The sequence below is a fragment of the Zalophus californianus genome, chromosome 4 (genome assembly GCF_009762305.2).
Source record: "Zalophus californianus isolate mZalCal1 chromosome 4, mZalCal1.pri.v2, whole genome shotgun sequence".
Taxonomy (NCBI): Eukaryota; Metazoa; Chordata; class Mammalia; order Carnivora; family Otariidae; genus Zalophus; species Zalophus californianus.
In genome coordinates, this window is record NC_045598.1 from 52927443 (window position 1) to 52948023 (window position 20581).

Here is a 20581-nt window from a genome sequence, read left to right on the forward strand (position 1 = left end):
GTTCTCACCAAACTTATACTTCTCCCGGGAGAAATTGTCAATAACTCTTGAGTTGCCCCTCTTAGCAAGTTCTTCATTATGTGTCACTTAAGCAGTGTGTGCGGCTCATCCTTGGACAGGGAGTTGGGTGATGGGTTCAAGCCTGTCTTCATGGTGTCATTTTTCTCAGTTGTGAAGTGGGTAGGTCTAAAAGGGGTGGGACGCCTGGCTGCCTCAGTCACTCTTGATCTCAGGGTCATGAGTTCGAGCCCCACGTTGGGTGTAGAGATAACTAAAATAAAAACCTTCAAAAAAATAAAAGGGGTTTGTAGTTTGTACAGCATAGTCCAGATGTGAGTTTCAGGCATACCTACAAATTACGCTGTTCTCTTGATTCAAATTGGAAGACCTTCTGTCTTTGAGGCATACTTTGAAGTACCTGTGTTTACACAGAAAACCACTCCACTGCTTTATTTCTAAAGGAATCTACATAGCAGGATTGATGGGTTTCTCCTTTCTGGAGAGCCTGCCAAAGTCAGATTCCTGGGCCTTACCTCAGACTCATTAAATCAGACTCTTCTAGGGCAGATCCTAGGAATCTGCGTTCCAACATGCATCCCAGGTGATTCTGATATGCTAGACTTTCAGGAATTAGGAACCATACATCTGAGTTATGGTCCTCTTTTGCTTGGACTTCCAGAGCCTTCTGGGAAGCCCAGAACAGGACTAGGCATCGGCACCATGGATGCTCATAGAAAATCAGTGAATAGGAGTGCCTGATTTGACAAGAACAGTGCTGAGTGTTATATATACATCGTGGTGCCTGCCCTCAAGGAGATCTTGTCCATATAGCGATAAGAATCCACCCATGAAAAATACTCAGATGGAGCCATAAATTAAAAATTATGGCACGGGCGCCTGGGTGGCTCAGTTGGTTAAGCAACTGCCTTCGGCTCAGGTCATGATCCTGGAGTCCCCAGATCGAGTCTGGCATCGGGCTCCCTGCTCAGCAGGAAGTCTGCTTCTCCCTCTGACCCTCCCCCCTCTCATGTGCTCTCTCTCTCTCATTCTCTCTGTCTCAAATAAATAAATAAAATCTTTAAAAAAAAAATTATGGCACATGCTTTGAGAGAAGATGGAGGCATTTGATACAGAATGAGAAATCATCCACAGTCAGGATAGGACTTTCTGGGAGAGTAATAAGTGAATAGAGACCTGAAGGCTGACTGGATAAATAATCCAGAGAAACATACAGAATTGTGCTTGTCCAATATGGTAACCACTATTCAGTGATTTATAATTAAGATAAAATTATGCAAAATAGAAAATTTGGTATGTTCACTGGAATTAAACACTTTTTAAAATTTAGCGTGTAAGTTATATTAGCTACACTTCAAATTCTCAGTAGCCACATGTAGCTGCCATATTAGACAATGCAAAAATAATACATTTTTATCATTTCAGAGAATTCTCTTGGACTACCCTGATCTGGGCCAGGGGTAGTGAAACAAGTCTGACACACTGCCTCTTTTTGAAAATTAAGTTTTCTTGCCACACAGCCACACCCATTCTTTGCGAATGCTCTTCGGGTGCTTGCACACTACAATGGCGGAGTTTTAGCAGTTGTGACAGAGACTATAGCCAGCCAACAGAGCCTCAACATTCTATGGTCTTTCATTAAAAAGCATGTGAGGGAATAGGTTTAATGTGGCTGTGTAGGACAAGGAGAGCAGGTGAGTTCCTTGTATAGTGCGCTCTTGCTACACAGATGTTCAAATGCTACAAGAGAGGGATAGTGAGATTATGTTGCTTTGCCCGCATGCACACAGGCAGCTGCGGTTGTATGAATTTCTTCTTTTCTCTCCATCTGTGGCTTTTGAGGCAGCAGTCTCTTGTCTAGACAAATTGGAGCAGGTCCAAGGAAGAGCAACCACATTGGTGAAGCAACTGTGTCCTTGGAGGCACAATTGACAATGTTGATACAATTCTGTCCTGGGTTGGAGGCTGAACTAAAGTTCTCTTAAAATCCAGTTACTTCTTCCTTTGAGATGATATGTATTCCAAACAAAACTGTTGAACTTTTGTTGTGGAACCCAATGCACCATGTGAACATCTAGTCCCCTTGCTTATACAATCAATTCAACGTAGTGAAGATTTCATATTATGAGATATGATCAACAGATATCAAAGTTCATGTGAAAAATCAAGTGGATCTTGATTTTTAGGAGTGTTTCCTCTAGGTCATTTAGCTTCTCTACCTGTGCAAATGGAATTTCATCAATGGCATTTATTAGCTGAGGTATACATTTTAACACACATTTTAAAAACCCTAATTTCAGATTGAGTTAAATTTCATGGGGAACTCTTAGAAGTTTCAGGAGTCTTATCAGTATATGAAATCCTAAATGGGTTATTTAGAAATTTAAGATTTTTCACTTTTGTTACTTCTGGATTAAGTTCACTTAAAAATACTCATAGGAAAAAAAGTACTTATGGGGACTATATATGATTGAGATGGTACATTTCCCTCTTATTTTCTTGCAGATTATTGTTTGCTGTAGCAAATGAGTCACTGATTTATCAGCAACTAGCCAGAGTAATAGTGTTGTTCTAGCCCTAGTCCTAGCATTGCACTACCATTGGAAAAATCAAAAAGACCTTCACCTTATTTACATTACAATCCAAAACGTGCAAACTGTGTTCTATACCGTGAGAGGAACTGTTAACTCTATTTTTTTTTTTAATTTTCTTCCTTAGATAAGAAAATTGAGGCTCAGAAAATTGGGAGTTTGTCAAGAGTCACACGTTTAATAGTGACAGAGCAGGAAATCAAGTCTAGATGTTTCCTACTCCACAAACATTCTTTTTCCTTCACTATTTTTGTTCTTTGTCACTGGTTTTCAGATAAGATAATTTAAAGACCTGTTTTATATATAACATCAGAGCTTAAATCTGAATTTTGTCAAATCTGTTTTCTGTATGATTTTATCAATAGTATCTGACTCAAATTCATTGCAGCAAGGATTGGATCAAAGGATGGTTTTTTTTTTCATCTCCTTAGAACTGAACTTGATTTCTAAAGCCTTCCAGAAGCAGATATTTTTTCCCATACTTGTGAAGTGATTCTTTTTTTTTTTTTTCTAGACAAAAATCTTTATTTTAACATTTAAAAGAAAGAATCACATGTTCATCCTGACAGCTTTCCCAGGCTTGGCCACCCAATAAGTTACACACACACGAAGGTACTTGGAAGGTTATTGCACGCCTCTGCCACTGATGAGTCACAGTGATGTGGCCACTCTCCCCGCAGTCAGACCCGAGCCTGTCCTCCCTCCACCAGGAGGCCTCACTCGTACCAGGCTGTGGGGAGGCTCCAGGTGGACCTCGGCTCTGGATCGTGAAGCTAGTGACATAGCCACACATCCTGTGACTACCTTCACTCCAGAGCACAGTGTTCACTGAAGGGGACTCTTGGGTGGGGAGGCTGAGGCAGCGCCCTCGGGCACGGGCAGGCCTGTTCCTGACACCATACAGCAGCCCTGCCTCTCAGATTCCTCCCCCTGCACCATTCTTAAGAGTGTTTGCTAGTTGATTCTTTGCTTTTTTGGCTACTTGATGGTTTTGATGAATTTGCTGTGATCCAGGGGTGCTCAAGTACTTCTTTGAGAGTTGGCCTGTGGCTGGGATTATGTTTCAACAGTCTTGAGATGAGGTCCCTGGCTCCCTCCGGCACAAAGTCAGGGAATGTGAACTCAACCCGCGATATTCTTTTGTAGGTCTCTTGGTATGTGCTTGCCTCAAAAGGAGGCTTTCCAACTAGAAATTCATAGCAAAGAACCCCAAGGCTCCAGAGATCCACCTTCTCGTCATGCATTCGGCCTTCAATCATCTCTGGGGGCAAGTAATCCAGGGTGGCACAGAGGGTGGTTCTCCTGGCGGATGGAGCATGTACTGACCACCCAAAATCTGCAATCTTAAGCTCTCCAGCCGATCCAAGGAGTAGGTTCTCTGGCTTAATGTCTCTATGAATGACTCTCTTTGAGTGACAGTAGGACAGGGCATCTGCCAACTCTGTGTTATAAGTAGCAGTTCTCTGCTCCTCAAACTTTGACAGTTTCTGAAGTTCTCTGTAGACAGCTCTGAGAGGTGCATACTCTAGAGTTAGGTAAACTCTGGTGGCATCATGGAAATAACCATACAGTCTGAGAATATTTGGATGCCTAAGGTGGGACTGTATTTCTACTTCTCTTCTCAGCTGATGCTCAACTCCTGCTTTCTCCAGTTGGGCTTTAAATAATACTTTAAGAGCCAGGATAAACTTGCTTTGCCTTTCTCTTGCCAAGTAAACATTACCAAACTTTCCTTTACCCAGTGGACGACCAATTTCAAAATCTTCCAAAGCCCATTGCCTTTTTTTTGATTCTTCATTTTTCTGTTTTGTTGCCAGTTCCTTTTCAGAATTATTTCCAGGGGCTGATGATGACGGCTGCTCATTCTTTTGGGTATTATTCAGTGGCCTAGAGACAGGACGGGGAACACTGGTTGCCTGCAATTGCTTCTGCTTCAGATTCTGAACTGGTTTATGGCTGGAGATGAGCTTTTGTGCTTGTGGAGGAATTCGCTGGGAGGAATTTGAAGGACACAAGACCCGGTGGGCCTGGCCACTATTCGTAGATAACGGATTCTGAGAAGGAATTTGCTGAGTCACCGGAACACGTTTTGGGCCATCACCGAGTGCAATTGTAGTCTTAAGAGGCCCTGCAATGCAGTTTTCTTTAGATCGGTCCATGATGCCCGTCGACTCCCGCCTCTGACCCAAAGCAGCCAGTCCTCCCGAGAGCTCAACTGTTAAGATTCCTGAAGTGATTCTTTTCAACGTTTAAAATCTAAATCACTATTTACTGTTTATGAGCTGCCCTCATATGCAATATGAATTATTTTGTTGTTTAAATTTTTAATTTAATAACCACTAAGTAAATATTGCTAATTCTCTTCTGTTGTTTCAGATTTGATGGGAACTTTAATACCAATGTATCTAGAACAATTAGTTGCGATCGACTTTCTACCACTGTTAATAGCCGGGCCTTCAATCCAGGACGAGATTTAAATTCAGGTCAGTAATCTCTTGGTTTGTAAAGGTGAACTATATTCCACCACATTCAAGTTGAATAAATGTATTGCGTTAGACATTTTCCCTTAAGATTTGAAGAGAAAATATCCGTAAAATTGGATATTTCTTTCTGGAAAGTTGACACTCAGGGAAAGGAAAAAGAAAAGAGCTGACCTGTATTGAGCATTTACTATATAGTTATACATACGGCTAGATTCTTCAATCCATTATCTCATTTGATAGGAGTTTTACATTTGTTATTTTAAAGATTATTTTAGAGACCCAGTTATCTTTGCAGTAGAAAGTATTGAATTTATATTCCCTATTTGTAATTTTTAGTTTGTTTTGGTATTTTGGAAAAAAGGATAGGGGAGAATTTCTAATAACAGTGGTAGGATGCTATATATTGAAGTTGAACTTTGTTCTCAGTTTTGTTAAAACTTAGTGATATGCAGTAGTAATAACTACTAGGGTACCTGTATATATAGTTCTATAGAGTTCCAAAGGGACATAGCATCTCTGCTTTCTTGTCCTGCTGTTCCAGTCTATATTTCTCACCCTATTTGTCTTGTTATGTACACTTGTTGGTTGATGGGCTTCAGAACCTAAAGGCTTCCCCTTCCTTTTAAGAGCTGAAAATACCTTTAGAGATCACCTACCAGTTTCAGTCCTTAGATTTTACCAAGGAAAAATCTGAGGCTCAGAAGGATCCTAAGGTTTCCCTTATTACTGGAGAGATAAAGGATCTAATCTTAGACATGACAGACTGTATTTCCCAAATACTAGGTCTCTTACAGACATGTAAAACCTTAGAGAAGCTGGAGGGACAGAATATGTACTTTCAGAGCCCCATCCAGTCATGGTCCCTGGAGAGAACTGTAGCCTTTGGGAGTTGTATACACAAATCAGGTAATCTAGTAAGTCTGGAAAAGAAAGAACTGTAAGCTTTGTCGTTTAAGGATATTAAAACTCTAGCTGCTGGCCAAATGGTCAACCTAAATATGCCAGGTACATATCGTATAGACCAATACATAACGGATTCAGTTTTTTTTTTTTTTTTAAATTGGTCAGAGAATCTGGAGGCCATCTGGAGCAGGTGGGATTAGCTATGAGAAAAGAAGCTCAACACTCTGGTTTCTCTTCAGATCGCATAAATCTTTCGCCTTTTACTAAAGATTTCCGTGGAGAAAAGAAGCTCAGTGAAAATATTTTTCATAAAAAAATAAGAGCACAGAAGGACATGAAATAGGCAGAGTAAATGAATTACAGAAGATTCCATAGCTGGCACAGAACACAGAGCTAGAACTTAAATTTTCTAGTTCCCAAATTCAGTGCTTACCTTTTCCTCGGTTACGCTCAGTAACACAAGACAGGTTGGGTCTGAAGACTTGAGCTTAAAATAGCAATTTTTTTTAAAGATTTATATATTAGAGAGACGGAGAGCTTGTGCACGGGGTTGGAGGAACAAAGGAGAGAATCCCAAGCAGATTCCCCACTGAGCACAGAGCCTGATACGGGACTCGATCCCACAACCCATGAGATCATGACCTGAGCTGAAATCACGAGTCAGAGGCCCAACCAACTGAGCCACCAAGGCACCCCAAAATAGCAATCTTTGAATAAAATCTGATATGAATGTGCCCCAGATATGCACATTTTGTGTAGTTAAAAATATGTTAACTTCTGGGTATTTGAATTCATAAGGAAAGAATATAGTCCATTACTACTTTGTATACATAAGATCTAGAAGGGCTCACACATAAATGTTAATAGTTACCTTTTAGTGATAGAATCGTGGGGTATTTTTCTTACCAATTTTCTTAGGTTTTTTTAAAGATTTTATTTGAGAGACGGAGAGCAGGAGGGAGGGGCAGAGGGAGAGAGAGAAGCAGGAAGCCCGATGCGGGACTCGATCCCAGGACCCTGGGATCATGACTTGAGCTGAAGGCAGATGCTTAACCAACTGAGGCACCCAGGTGCCCTGATTTTCTTAATTTTAAACTAAGCATGCATTGCTTTTATAACAGGGGGGAGGTGGGGGAAATAAAGCAAGAAGGAATTACAGACTACTTCCCAATATATTTTCACTCCTTTCTGGTAGACAATACCTTTCATAATACCTATCTGATAGTAGATCCTCAGTCAGGTGTCACGGTTCTAGGCAAAGCTCCATTCCCCTTCTGGCTGTGTGATTGGGACAATAAGAAAGTGTAGGCTGGGCCAGCCACACTGAGGGTGGTGCATGCTCACTTGGGAGCCAAAGCAACACTGTCCTGCCAGGATCCCTCACCTCAGTGGGCCAGGCCTTGGAGGATCTGGAAGCTGCCATAGCCAGGGTTCCCTCCTCATTGCCTTGTTTTATATCTATTCATTGTTTCTAATGAGTATATTGTTGAGCTCTATCTCCATCATTAATAGTCATTATATACCTATTGAGCACCTTCTATGTGGTAAACACTTTCCTTTGTCCTAGGTCAGCTGTAAACAAAGCAAAAAATTTATATTCTGGGAGCTGGGAGACATAAACCTTAAACAAAAGGACAAGTAAATATACAGTATGTCTGGTGATAATGAATGTTATGGAGGAACAATAACACAGGGATGAGACATAGTGGTACTTTTGACTGGGGATGGGAGGGGAGGGAGGGAGGAGGGAGAAGAAGGAGTCTTATTACTTTATGAAAGGGCTCATCAGTGAGATCTGAATAAGTGGGGTTGTAAAACCATAAGAATAACAGGAGGAAATGTATCCCAGGCAAAGGGTTTGAGTTGGGAGAGTGTTTAGTGTGCTAAGTAATAGCGAGAAGGCCGCTGTAACTGTGATTCAGCGAACGAGGATTGATCGTAGAAGATGAGACCAGAGAGGCAGCTGGGGACCAGATCACCAAGAGCCTTATTTTACTGGCTCTTAGAAGGACTTTAGCTTTTGCTGTGAATGAGATAGGAGATCATGGTGGAGGGGAGGTCGGGGCAAGGAGCAAAAAGGGCTTATGCAGAGTCATGACTTGACTTAGGTTAAAAGGTTTATGGACTGCTGTGGCAAGAAAAGATTATAGCAAGGCAATGGTGGAAGCAGGGAGACCATTTAAGAGGTTATTCCAAAATCCAGGTGGCCGGTGGCAATGGCATTAATAGTGTAATAACAGTGGAGGTGGTGAGAAGTGGTTGGATTCTGAATATGTTTTGCAGGTAGAACCATTAGGATTTGCTAATGAATTGAATGGGGGTGGGGAGTATATGTAAGAGTAAGAGAAGAGCTGGGAAGGACTTCCAAGATATTTGGCCTTATCAAAGAGAAGGACAGAGTTGCCATTTACTATGATGGGGAATACTGGTGGCAGGCAGGGAGTCAACATTTCAGATGTAGAAACGCAAAGTTTGAGATGCCTATTAGATATCCACGTGGAAAGTTCTCCTAGGCAGTTGGTTATAGAAGTCTGGAATCTGGGGAATGGGTCAGACTAGAGATTGAAATTTGAGATTCGTTGTGTATAGGTAATACTTAAATCATGAGACCCAAAAAGATCACCTAGCAAGTGGCTGTGGGTAAAAAAGAGAAGAGGTTCAGGACTGTCTGAGGATACCTTACCATTTAAAGGTCACTGAAATGAAGAGGAAGCACTTAAGAAATCTGAGAAGGAAGGAAGTCTGGTAGGAGAACCAAGAGAGTCGTCTTCTTGAATCCAAGTAAAAAAGTATTTCAAGAAGCCGGGAGAGATCAACTGGATTAAGTAGGCCCAGTAAGACAAAGGCTAAGAAAACGGACATTGGATTTAGGAACATGGAGGTCATCGATGAACTTGACGAAGGTTGTTTAGCATAACAGTAGAATGACAGGCTGATCCTGGTTAGTTCAGGCTCTTAAGAATGGACAAGAGGAGCTGGAAACAGTAAGTACATGAACTCCCAAGGTTTGCTGAAAGGAAAGCTGGAGTGCCATGTAGAGTCCAGAGAGTGTTTTTAAATTGAGAGAAATTACAGCAAGGTTATGTGCCAAAGGGAATGATCCAGTAGAGGAAAGCTTAAAGACCCAAGAGCAAGAAGAGAGACAGTTACTGGAGCCTTTCCCTTGATTAGGCAAGAGATGGTGGGATTCCAATGAGGTAGTCCAAAAGCGCAGTGTTCATTCTTAGTAAGAGGAGGGAAGGAAAAGCGAGTGTGCAGGGATGCCCGCAATGATCGATGTAGTGTCGGGAACACAGAGACATTCCCTTCTTAGTGATTTTGTTTTCTCGGAGACTTAGGAAGCACGATCATCAGCCAAGAGTGAGGCAGAGAAAGAGGCATTGAAGACCTCTTAGTTACATTAAGTTTATCTTCTATAAATGAGGTTTTAGAGTAGAACTCAGCTGCACACATAATTGGGAATCCTGACAAAATGCTGTTTTATTACAGTAGTTGTTTGTGAAGGGGGAGAGAGCTTGAAAAATCAGGAGGAGGGAAGGAAGGAGATGGTGAGGGCATAGGTACATGGTTAAAGATCAGATTTTGAATTTTGCTGTTTCTAAAAGCATGTCTCAAGTATAACATCCTACCTAACAAGAGTTGTTCTCGGCTCAGTCGACATAGCTAGATTTACAAGCAGTTTTTGGCAATGTTCAGGTTTTTGAGAATGGACTTGCTTGTATTTGAAGTTGTGTGACATTCCACCAAGCAGTGGCTGCATCCCAAAGTCCACATTCTTGAGCAGTCATTTGTAATGTAAGAGGAGTGGTAGATGGTGGAGGGTGACCTCAGAGCTCCCCCTTTTCCTCCTCTCCAGCTCATGCCTCCTTTCAGAGCAGAATTAATGTACTTCGTGGGCTATCACATGTCTGATATTTACATCTGTAAGATGTCCAGCCTCAGGCTTTTTCAGACTGTATATAATCCATCAATGGGTCCCTAATTGATAACACAGTTTCAGATTGCCTTTCAGACTAGCTAGAAACAGACCCACATAAATTGTAAACCATTCTTAGCTTCATTTACCCAAAACTAGTTCATGTGTCCATCCATCCAACACATATGTGTGTTCGTTTTCTTAAACCCAACCCTGCCAGACCTCGACTTTCTAAACTGACTCCTTGTCCCTGATTCCCTTCAAGCAACTAACATTTGACAGTGCACACGTTCCATTATGGTGCTGGTAATGTTTTGCTCAGGTTCCTTCCTGCTTTTATCCCTAGTTTCTCTCCCTCCCTCCCTCCCTCCCTCCCTCCCTCCCTCCCTCCCTCCCTCTCTCCCTCCCTCTTTCTCTCTCTCTCTCTTTTTTTAATTCCTGCTGAGCTATTTTCTTGTGGGTAGCCTGATCCCTAAAGAGAATTTATTTGAAGAGTCCAAGGAAAGTTGCCTCTTGCTCTCTTGAGTTATGCAATTGAGGTGTGAGTGGCGTGGGAGTGAGTCTTTCTTGCCAAAAGAAAAAGTGCCTGGACTTTCTTTATTGTGTTTGATTTAAAGACATCATTTGAAGTTGCAAACTTCGATCTTGGTAGCGTTGCAGTCTACATTGAGAAACGGGATTCACGGGGTGTCGGGGGCATCTGTAAGTCATGTTACAACGGTAAATGCTGCAGGAGGTACAGGTGGGCACCAGAGGCTGGAGACTGTGCTGCTGCTTTCAGTGGCTTCATCACTTCCTTCTGTGAATGACAACGATGGGCTCTGTGTTGTAGGTTTTTCTCTCTGCTTTCAAATGCCACAAAAATGACCTGTTCCATATGCTAATGCCAATGCAGTGAAAAGCTGTGTTCTCCCTAAAAACCTAAAATAAAAGCATAAAAATCAGCCAACCTAGGAATCTCTAGTTTGTTTTTATGCCTCTTTGCCCCAGCTTCATGATTGCATTAGTGTCATAAGAAATGTAATTATTCATATAACATCTAAAACTTATTCAGTCACTTAGAAATCTAGATTATTGAGGCTATGTGATTCAGTTTACATTTGTGTGTGTGTGTGTGTGTGTGTGTGTGTGTACACACATATCCACAAAATTAAGCATCCCTTCAAGTTCTGTCCCTATAATGCAAGCTACTTCAAAGTCTAGTCTTTTTTATAGTTTGTTACAACAACGCTGTTATACTGATTGCAGAAGATTTTATTAGTCACACATAGTCTCATATATATGTATGTGTGTGTGTGTGTGTGTGTATGAAAATCTCATATACATATTATCATGGATATAGCCTGGTTTTGTTTTCTGTTTTTCTGTTTTTGTGGTTAACAAATGTATCCTGAACATTCTTTTGCATATGTGTAAATAAGTATACTTCTAGATCCTAGGGGTAATGATTGTATAACGTCCTTGAATTAATCAGTCTACTCCAGGTCAACATTCAGACTGCCCCAGTTTTTCACTCTATCACGGCCCTCTGGAAGGATTCCAAGTGACCCCCCAGTTTCCCTGACCGCCTGTGTAGTAGTTGGCAGGTAAACGTCTTTTCTGAAGCTCTATCATCCTTTGGTTTCTGTAAAATTATTCTGTGCCATTTATCCTCTTACTTCGCTGCTCAGACCTTTTCATTTTTCTTCTTAAGCTCCTTTGTCCTCAGATAGATGTCCCCGCATGTCCTCTCTTAACCACCTTCCTCACGTCTAAACGTTATCTCCCCAAATGTTCTCAATTTAGCCAGCACCTCAGCTCCGGCCACATGCTGCGGAATTACAGATCTCTCTCTCCGGCCGTGGCCTATTTGGGTTTATTTATTGAGTAACCAACTTTAAGACACACAGGTCTCTGTGATGATTCTGTAGCTACCTCAAAAATTAAACAGAAAACAAACTTTTCCCTAAACTTCTCCGCAGTCTGGGCTCACTGTCCCAATTAGCAATACCTCCATCCTGGTTACAGTGGGAATTCTTCCTCACCTTTTTCCACCCAGTACTTCTCCAGGTTTTAACAGATTTAACTTCCCTTAAGTCAGTGATCAAAAGAGAGTGTTGGTGAGTGAATATTTGTTAAGTATTTACTACATACAAGTCACCTCACTAGGCATTTCTGTGTGTCCTTCTTCCTGCTTGTCCTACTGACTTGTGACGTAGGTCTCATTGTCCCCTTTTCATTGAAGGGGCAGCTTGGCTCAGATTCCATAGTTCAGAGATAAGTCTTGAATCCCTTTTGTCTTCTCCACTGCTAATGCCATAAACTTAGATCTTCACAGACCTTTCTAGAAGATGAATTAATACAGAAACCCCCCAAAAGGTGTCTCTGCTTTTATTCCCTTTTAAATATATCCTGCACATTGTAGGTATTTTGCAAATATCTGTTCCGTAACTCCATTTCTTAAAAACCTCTGGTGGCTCACCTGTAAGATAAAGATGGAGGCCTTTCAACTCCATCTTCTCTTCCTTCTTCCCTCTCCCCTCACGAGGTCACTTTCATTTCTTCAAATCCTCAGTCTCTATCACTCCTCCATGCTTTTGCTCATGTTACTGTTTTATCCTAGAATATAGTGCCTGCCTCCTCTGACTTGTAAAATATTGCTCATTCCTCAGGGCCCAGCATCTTTGTCATCTCTCCTGACGCTCACAGGTAGAATTCTTTGTCTGTTGTACTGGTTGGGTTTGCTAGTGGGGCACACTTTAAGGTGTGGTGGCCTGTGGGGAAAGGGAAGGAAGCAGGATTGAGCAGCGGGAGAAGTCAGGCTGAGGTGGGGTCCTCAGGCTCAGTGAGGTCCTCAGCTACCTCTCTTCTTTATCATTTTACTCTATGGTACATTCTTAGAAATTAAAGTTTTTATCTTGGGCATCTACTTGACCCCCTGCTCCTTTTATTTTTTGTGTGTCAAGTTCCCAATCTAGTGTCCATAGCCGGTACACAGCAAATACTGATGAATGAATGAAACAAGAATTTTCTTGGTGCTTTTGTTTCATTTTTATAATTGAAGAACCAAGACTTTTGAAGGACCTTGGGAAAGAAAAGAATGTGGCTGTGATTTGCTCGTAAGGTAGCACTGGTTTCTTTGGCTTCATAGCAAATTGGCATACATAAATATCTCAGGTATATAGAGTGACACAGACCATGCATATGAAAAATATCATCCTGCGTGTGCATGAAACTATGCTGAGCCCAAATACACAGCGCACACAAGAAAATCTGTTGCTGCTTAGCACCTCATAAACCATTTTATACTTTTGTCTTCCCATGGATACCAAAGACAAGTATCCACTCAATTTTATAGATGAGAAACAGGCCCAGAGAAGTTAACTGATCTACCTACAGTCAGACAACAAATTGTGGGTATTGAGATGACTAAACATTATGTCCTGATTCCTAGTCCAATGAGCCTCCTATCATAGATTGCTTAGGACAAAGAGATGTCTCCATCCCTGTATTCTGCCTGCTGTTACTTCAAACTCTTTATGTCTCACATCAAACCCATAATCTCTGACACTTCCAACTCAAACCACCTCCCCCACCCACGTTCTATATGTCAGTTAACAGCAGCTTCGTTTTACACAATACCGAAGCTTGAGACCCAGAACCGACCACAACTCCTTCCTTGTACTTTCTTATAAAGAGCTTTTCTCAGGTAACATCTATAAGGTAGTCACTGTGGCAGACACCAAGATAATCAAGACAGAGGTTTTACCCTCAAGCTCACAACCTAGTTGTATATATGTATGTATTGAGGGGAGTGAAGGGAAGGAGAAAATCAACAGACAACTGCTGCTACTATACAGTGCTAAGTGCTGTAATGATAAAGGTAAGCAGGGGTTACTTGACCCATATTCTAAGGTTGAGTTGCCTCTTAAAAGATGTTGGGAATTATCCAGGTGATGTGCCGGAGGTAAGTACATTTCTCAGTTAGAAATCTATAAAAGTGCAGCCAGCCCAATCCAGGATCATTGTGGAAGAGGGCAGTAAGTAACAGGAAATGAAGGTAGCACTAAGCCAGATTTTAACCACTTGTATATGAATCTGAGGAGTTTGGTTTTGGTTTGGCTTTTGTTTTGATTTGTTTTTTAGCTTGATGTCAACCAACTGACAGACTAAGCAGCATAAGCCAGAGGGCTTTGTGGAAAATGGATGGAACTGTAGTTGGCCTGGAAGAAGGAGAAAACTGGGTAGACTATTAAATGTAATCCAAAAGTGGGATTAGAGAGAGGTGGCCATGGCGTAGGCAAAATGGCCAGATGAGGAAGGAATGGGAGGGCAAGAGGTGGAGGATCATTGTCGACTACTCCTCCAAATCACTTGGCTGAGAAAAAGGGGAAAGGTCCCTGCTAGGAAGAGATAGGGTAAAGGAAGAGTTTTATTGTTATTGCTAATCATTTTTTAAGTTTGGGAAACTTGAAAATGATTATATGCTGAAGATAGATAAACAGTCTTGGAAGGAAGTAAAGCTAGGGAAATAGATGGGACGGTGGAGTTAAATGTCTTTGGCCAGTTGTCCCAAGTTTGGCTGATCATCAGAGTCATCTGGAGTGCTTTGTCAAAAAATACCTATTCTTTTACCCCCAGCTCAGACTTGGCGACTCAGAATATTGGCTTGGTAAAGCTTGGGAATCTATAGGTTTCAAAAGCTGATGGTGATGATCAGCCAGGCTTTGAGAACTCTGTTAAATTTCTCTTACCCCTTCCATGAATGTTTGGAGATCACCTGGGAGTGGTCTATTAAAAGGAAGAAGACAGAGTAGTAGATCCTGTAGTGATTTTGGACTGCCCCGGAAGTGTATCCTGAATTCTCTGAGCCCATGACCAGACTGTCTTAACGGAATTGAGGACATAATGGAATGGTTATTTTGGCATTATGCAGATAACCTAGAACGGACATAAAAAGCTGTGAGCTTGGAGCAGAACCTGAGATTTGAGGATATTCTCTCCTTAGTATTGGACTGAAGTAAATATAGTGGGATTAGCTGGGTCAGCTGTCATTAATCTAAGTTTGGCAATGGACTTTAGCTAGCGTGGTCGTTGTGGTAGAAGAATTACTGGGCTACATGGTCTAGATCCCATTCAAGGGTCAGAGCTTAGGTCACTCTTCCCTTTCTGAGTCAGAATATGCTTAGTTATAAGGTAAGAATAGTATCTCTTTGGTAAAGCTCCACCTATTTTGGCTCTTGCATAGCTATCATACACTGGGAAAAATTAACCTGTATAAGCCTTGGTTTCCTGAATAATAAATTAAACCTACCTCAAAAGGTTGTTTAAAAAAATTAACTGAGATAATATATACAAAAGACATAGCAAAGTGCCTGGTGAATTGTCAAATACTCAGTATGCCTACCACTCCTGAAAAGTATAAACAGTAGCTGAGTGTCCAGCTCATTCAGAATGTGTGGTAAAATGATGCTCTGGGTATGAGCTAGGAGTAGGAATTAGAAGGTGTGATATAGAGTGTAATGCCAGAAATTTTGTTTGTAGTCCTCAAAATGTTTATTCCCCTCCAAAATGATTTCTGTTGCACAGAATATTACTGAAGGGTGCTGTGTAGTTTCTGATCTTTTGGGGCAGTGTGTGTGTTTTTGTGTGTCTGCCTTTCTGTGTATTTAGGACAGCTCTTGTATTTTATATTTGGCAAGCTGTGGGAGATAGATAGCTTTGTGTGTTTCACTGAATGGTGTTGGGCTGGGCATCAGAAAGGCCAGAGTTCCTTGAGGTGGGAGGCAACAAGCTTTCTCCTACAGAGCATTTTCTCTGTTTTCTGCCTTTGGTGGTTAATATTGTCAGGAAAAACCAAAGTCACAGCTCAACTACAAGTGGTTTGTAATCCATCTTGTTCTCGTCAGCCTGATGGTTTAAGCATTAAAGAGGGCAGGCGAGGAGGTTGGGGACATGGTTTTGTTTTGACTAGAGAGGCTGATGATCCAAGAACTGGTCAGATGTAGATGGTGAAATTGGAAGGGAAATATTTGGGGGCCAGGGAATCTGAGGCCCATATGTTAGAATTTCCCACAGACAGTGTACTACACTATGCAGGTGAATCTTGAGACTCAAATGGGAAATAAAGAATGCCTGAAAAGGGGGAAGACACATTTTTAAGTAAACTCTACCCCCAACGTGGGGCTCAAAGTCATGACCTCCAAGATTAAGAATCGCATGGTCTACCAGCTGAGCCACCTGGGCACCCCCGAAAAGCATGTTTTTAGCTGCTTTTCCGACTACAATTGGTATGTTATGGCTGAAGAAAAATAAGCCATTAGGTATTGAGAAGTTGTTTGTCTTTGTTAGAATTAACATAGGAACTGTAGAGAGAAATAGTAAATTTGTTGAAGGCTCACAGAAGGAGACCAAAGAGAACAGAGTTTGCCTTTAAAGAACAAGGAGTTGTCACAGGAACCTCCTCGTTTGTTAAAAGCCAGTGTGAAGTTTTCTGTCATTCTGTCTAGACATTTCTTGGTACCGTTTGTACATTTTCTTTAGTCTTGGGTCAATAATAATAATAATTTCTTAGTGCTGACCTACTAAGTTATTCTAACTTACTAGGAGGTAAGAATACCCCTGCTTTTAACCCCTTTTTTGCATAAACTTGATCAAAGCCAGTGAGAAATTTGCTCTTTCTAGTTGCAAATCTTTGTGCTTCCTTCCTTTCTGTTGACCTTCATTCTTTACCCTTCTTATTTCTCTTTGGTTTCTAAAGGGTCTTTGGAAATACCTTGTCCAAATCCATCACTCAGAGACTAGAGATGAGGAAATGGTGAAATCTCATGGGGCACAGAGGTGAAGAGCCTTGGCCAGGGTCATCATTCACTGTGGCTTATCTAGCAGTTTCTGACTCAGTGCATCCTAAAAACCAGGCATGCACCAGGCTTTGGGAATGTGCTGAATTTGGCTCTGGGTTTGGCTCCTACCCTCATGGAGCTTGCAGCAAGTCTGCATAAGAGACACAAACCATAGCCACAAAAATCAGTACACCGACCATTACCAGTTTTTGCTCTGAAGGAAAGTGCTGGGTGCTATTAGAGAGGATAATAATCAAGGGTGGTCAGGGTAGGTCTCTCTGAGAAGTTGAAAAGAGTTACTTCAGGTCTAAGGATCATCTTGTGTGGAGAGCTTGGCACGTTTGCAGAACTGAAAGAGGTAGCCCTTGACGTACGGCGTAGTGGGTTAAAGAGGGTAAAAGTGAGGTTGGAGATTAGAAAGGGGCCAGAGGGTGCCGGGCCTTATTGGGTTTGGATTTAATGCTAGCTCTGGTGCAGTGGGAAACCTTTGAACGGTTTTGAGCAAAGCAATGGTGAGATTCAATTTCCATTTTAGAAAGATTCCTTTGGATGCTGTATAGTGAGTACATGTAAGGTCAGAGAGCTTGCCAGTCTTAAGAGATGGGACCAGAACCCGTGGCTTCCTATTCCCAGTCCATTCTGATTTATCAGGGTCTTCCTTCTAGTGCCTAAGTACCAACCCGAATTAAATAGAAAGTGCAAAACAGCATTGGGCCTGTGTCCAACTGGCTTTCTGTATGTTTATTCACATTGACAGTGAATGACTTCTCCAATCTGTTAAACACCTACAGAATAATTAAGAGGTCTCAGCTATATAGTTTCACAGTCACATAAAAACTCCTTCTATTATGTAAAATATGCTTTTTATGGTTCAGTATCACTCAGAGTCATGAGTGCTATAATTAACTTGACTCTGCCTTCTGAGCTACAGTGTGCCATTTTCCAGTTAAGCCAGCCTGTGGGGTCAGTGGCGAACCCCATGACATTGGACTACTCAGCTGGTGCATGCCGGTTTTAGCAGTTCAGCCATTCGTTTTTTTCTCACAAAATTAAATGCTCACTTTAGCCTATGTCTTATTTCAATTGCGATAGCCTTTCTTTCTGTCAAGTGTCCCCTTAATTGCATTTCTTTACATTTTGTCTTTACAAACTAATGCAGCTGATTATTTTGGTTGAAAGACACCAACATATTTATACATTTATATATTTACTCTTCCTCTCAAGAAATACTCGGTGTGCTTTTTATCTGCTGATTGCTAATTCATTCAACATGTATTTAGTGACCTTGTGGAGGCACTGTAGTGTTCTGGAAAGAGCAAGGGCTTTGGAGGCAGACACACCTCGATCAAATCATGACTTGGGCCTTGAGCAAGTGAGTTCTGCACCAATAAAGTGGGTATAGCAACAAACTCATAAAGTAGTTATGAAAAGCGGCACACAGGGGCGCCTGGTGGCTCAGTTGTTAGGCGTCTGCCTTTGGCTCGGGTCATGATCTCAGGGTCCTGGGATCGAGCCCCACATCGGGCTCCCTGCTCCATGGGAAGCCTGCTTCTCCCTCTCCCACTCCCCCTGCTTGTGTTCCCTCTCTCGCTGTGTCTCTCTCTGTCAAATAAATAAATAAAATCTTTTAATAAGAAAAGCCGCACAGCATGTATAAAACTAGTTGATACGGTGCTCAGTAAGTTTTCGCTGTTTTTTGTTTTTTGTTTTTTTTTTTTTAAGGTTCTATTCATTCACTTGACAGAGAGACACAGCGAGAGAGGGAACACAAGCAGGGGGAGCGGGAGAGGGAGAAGCAGGCTCCCCGCTGAGCAGGGAGCCCGATGCGGGGCTCAATCCCAGGACCCTGGGACCACGACCTGAGCCGAAGGCAGATGCTCAACGACTGAGCCACCCGGGCGCCCCAAGTTTTCACTGTTCTATCGAATCAACCTTACTGAGGCATAATTGATATGCAATAAACTTCACATGTGTAACATATACAGTTGATATATTTTGGCATGTATAGTCCCCTGAAACCATCAGACAGGTAGGCTTTTTCTCTCTCCACTTACCTATTTCTGTACCTATTATATTGACAGTGGTGTTGGGAGAGCAGAGTGTCGATCATTTTAAAACCTATTTAGAATTATCATTGCTCTTGGGACACCTGGGTGGCTCAGTTGGTTAAGCGTCTGCCTTCGGCTCAGGTCATGGTCCCAGGGTCCTGGGATCGAGTCCCACATCGGGCTCCTGGCTCAGCGGGGAGCCTGCTTCTCCCTCTCCCTGCCGCTCCCACTGCTTGTGTGTTCTCTCTTTCTCGCTCTCTCTCTGACAAAGTAAAAAAAATTATCATTGCTCTATGTTGAGTCATATTTATTTTTAATTGGATTTGGCATTAGAAGAGAGTAAGATTTTATAATTTATTAAACAAAAGTATCACAAATGGTTGAGAAAGAGTACTTCTGAGCAGACCCTCCCAGCCCGTGTGCTGCAGACATCAACCCTACAGCTCCCACAGAGCCTGCGCCTTGACCTGAAGAGAACTGAGCACCTCTGCCCAGGGCACAGAGCTGACTCAGACCCAGACCTCGCCCTCAAGGATCTCAGAATCTAGAGATGGGAGAGTGAAAAGTTGCCCAGAACAACAACACTAACTAGAAGGTGGGAGAGGTAAGATACTGGAGGATTTCAGAGGGTGTGGTGGCTTCCATCTTGGGGGTGAGCTCCAGTGAGGAAGATATCATTTGTTGCCACCTTCACATGTGTCTGTCTGAGGTAGGTGTGCAGAGCAGTTGAGACAAATACAGGCCCTACCCATTGATAGCTTAAAGCCTAACACCGTACATCATGGACCGACAGGTTGGACATATGCCCAGCCTTTTCCTGGACAGCATCCAGCATTGCTGAGGAAAGAGTGAACATGCAGGACCCCAGCCCAAGTTATCCAGTTGCCGGAACATCTCATTGACTCCTAGGAATGGGGGAAGCTGCCTCTGGGTTGCCTGTGCCTGTGTGGAAAATAGGGCTCTCCACCTCCACATCTAGGTCGGAGAGGGGCCCGCTTGGGGTGCACAGCACAATGATAGATTGCTTCTGGGCCCCGGGGTCCTCATTACCATCATCTCCATCATCTTCTGCTAGTACCGAATAATGGATGAAATTTAATCAGATGCCAAAGGAGTTCTCAGCGGGAGGGTTTGAGGAACCTTGCCTGACACTTATGCTCTAGTGCTAGAATGATTATAAGGAACCAGAATGATCTTTTGTGGTGAGACTAAATGTATCATGCACCGTATGAATTCTGATTTATTTTTAAAACATTCTTGCTCTCATTGGCTCCCCTTTTAATAGTCTCACTGTAGCCTGTTTATTGTTACAGATGTTACTTTTAAATGAGGTCATTGAGCTTTACTTCCAAAGGCACTGTTTGCCTTTTTCTTGCGGGCTTGGCAGGGCTGCCTGAAGAACAGTGCTAACAAGAGATCAAGGTTAAGGCTTCGGACCCCCAGAGGAAAAGCCGCCTCCAAGTTTACATGCAAATCATATCAGCCCTAGGTCTCAGGGGAGAGTGTGGTCGCCCCGGTCCAGGTGTTGACCTTGATAAGGTTGCCTGGCAGAGTGGAGCGGGGACCCGCGTTGTGGTCACTCACCCTCCACTGCCTTCCTGTCCACTGTGAAACCTCAGGGAGCCCAGAAGAGTCGGAGCTGGGTTCTTTGTCCGTAACTTGGGGAGAATGCTTTGTTGCTCCTAGGATTTTTGTGAGGATAAAATATGCTGCCCTTTCTCCGTGTGTGTGTTTGGCAGGGTAATCGCTGGAGGCAGGAGGCACTGGACATGCTTTAAGTCCCCCAAGGGGGGCATTTCAC

The 20581-nt window shown here is 42.4% G+C and overlaps 1 protein-coding gene and 1 pseudogene across 5 annotated transcripts in view; both read left to right on the forward strand.

The window, feature by feature from the left end:
- CACHD1 (cache domain containing 1) overlaps positions 1-20581 on the forward strand; it is a 208044-nt gene that overhangs the window by 128111 nt on the left and 59352 nt on the right. For 4 of the 5 annotated variants that reach the window (XR_004820024.1, XR_004820025.1, XM_035727197.1 and 1 more), the window contains exon 4: positions 4986-5092. Coding sequence is in view for 3 of the 5 variants with exons in the window: in XM_035727197.1 (XP_035583090.1) it covers positions 4986-5092 (107 nt within the window). In the remaining 2 variants the exon portion in view is untranslated. Of the gene's footprint in view, positions 1-4432; positions 4631-4985; positions 5093-20581 lie in introns of those variants that run through there. The other variant, XM_035727199.1, reaches the window with a different exon arrangement.
- Positions 6215-6314, forward strand: LOC113917114 (annotated as a pseudogene).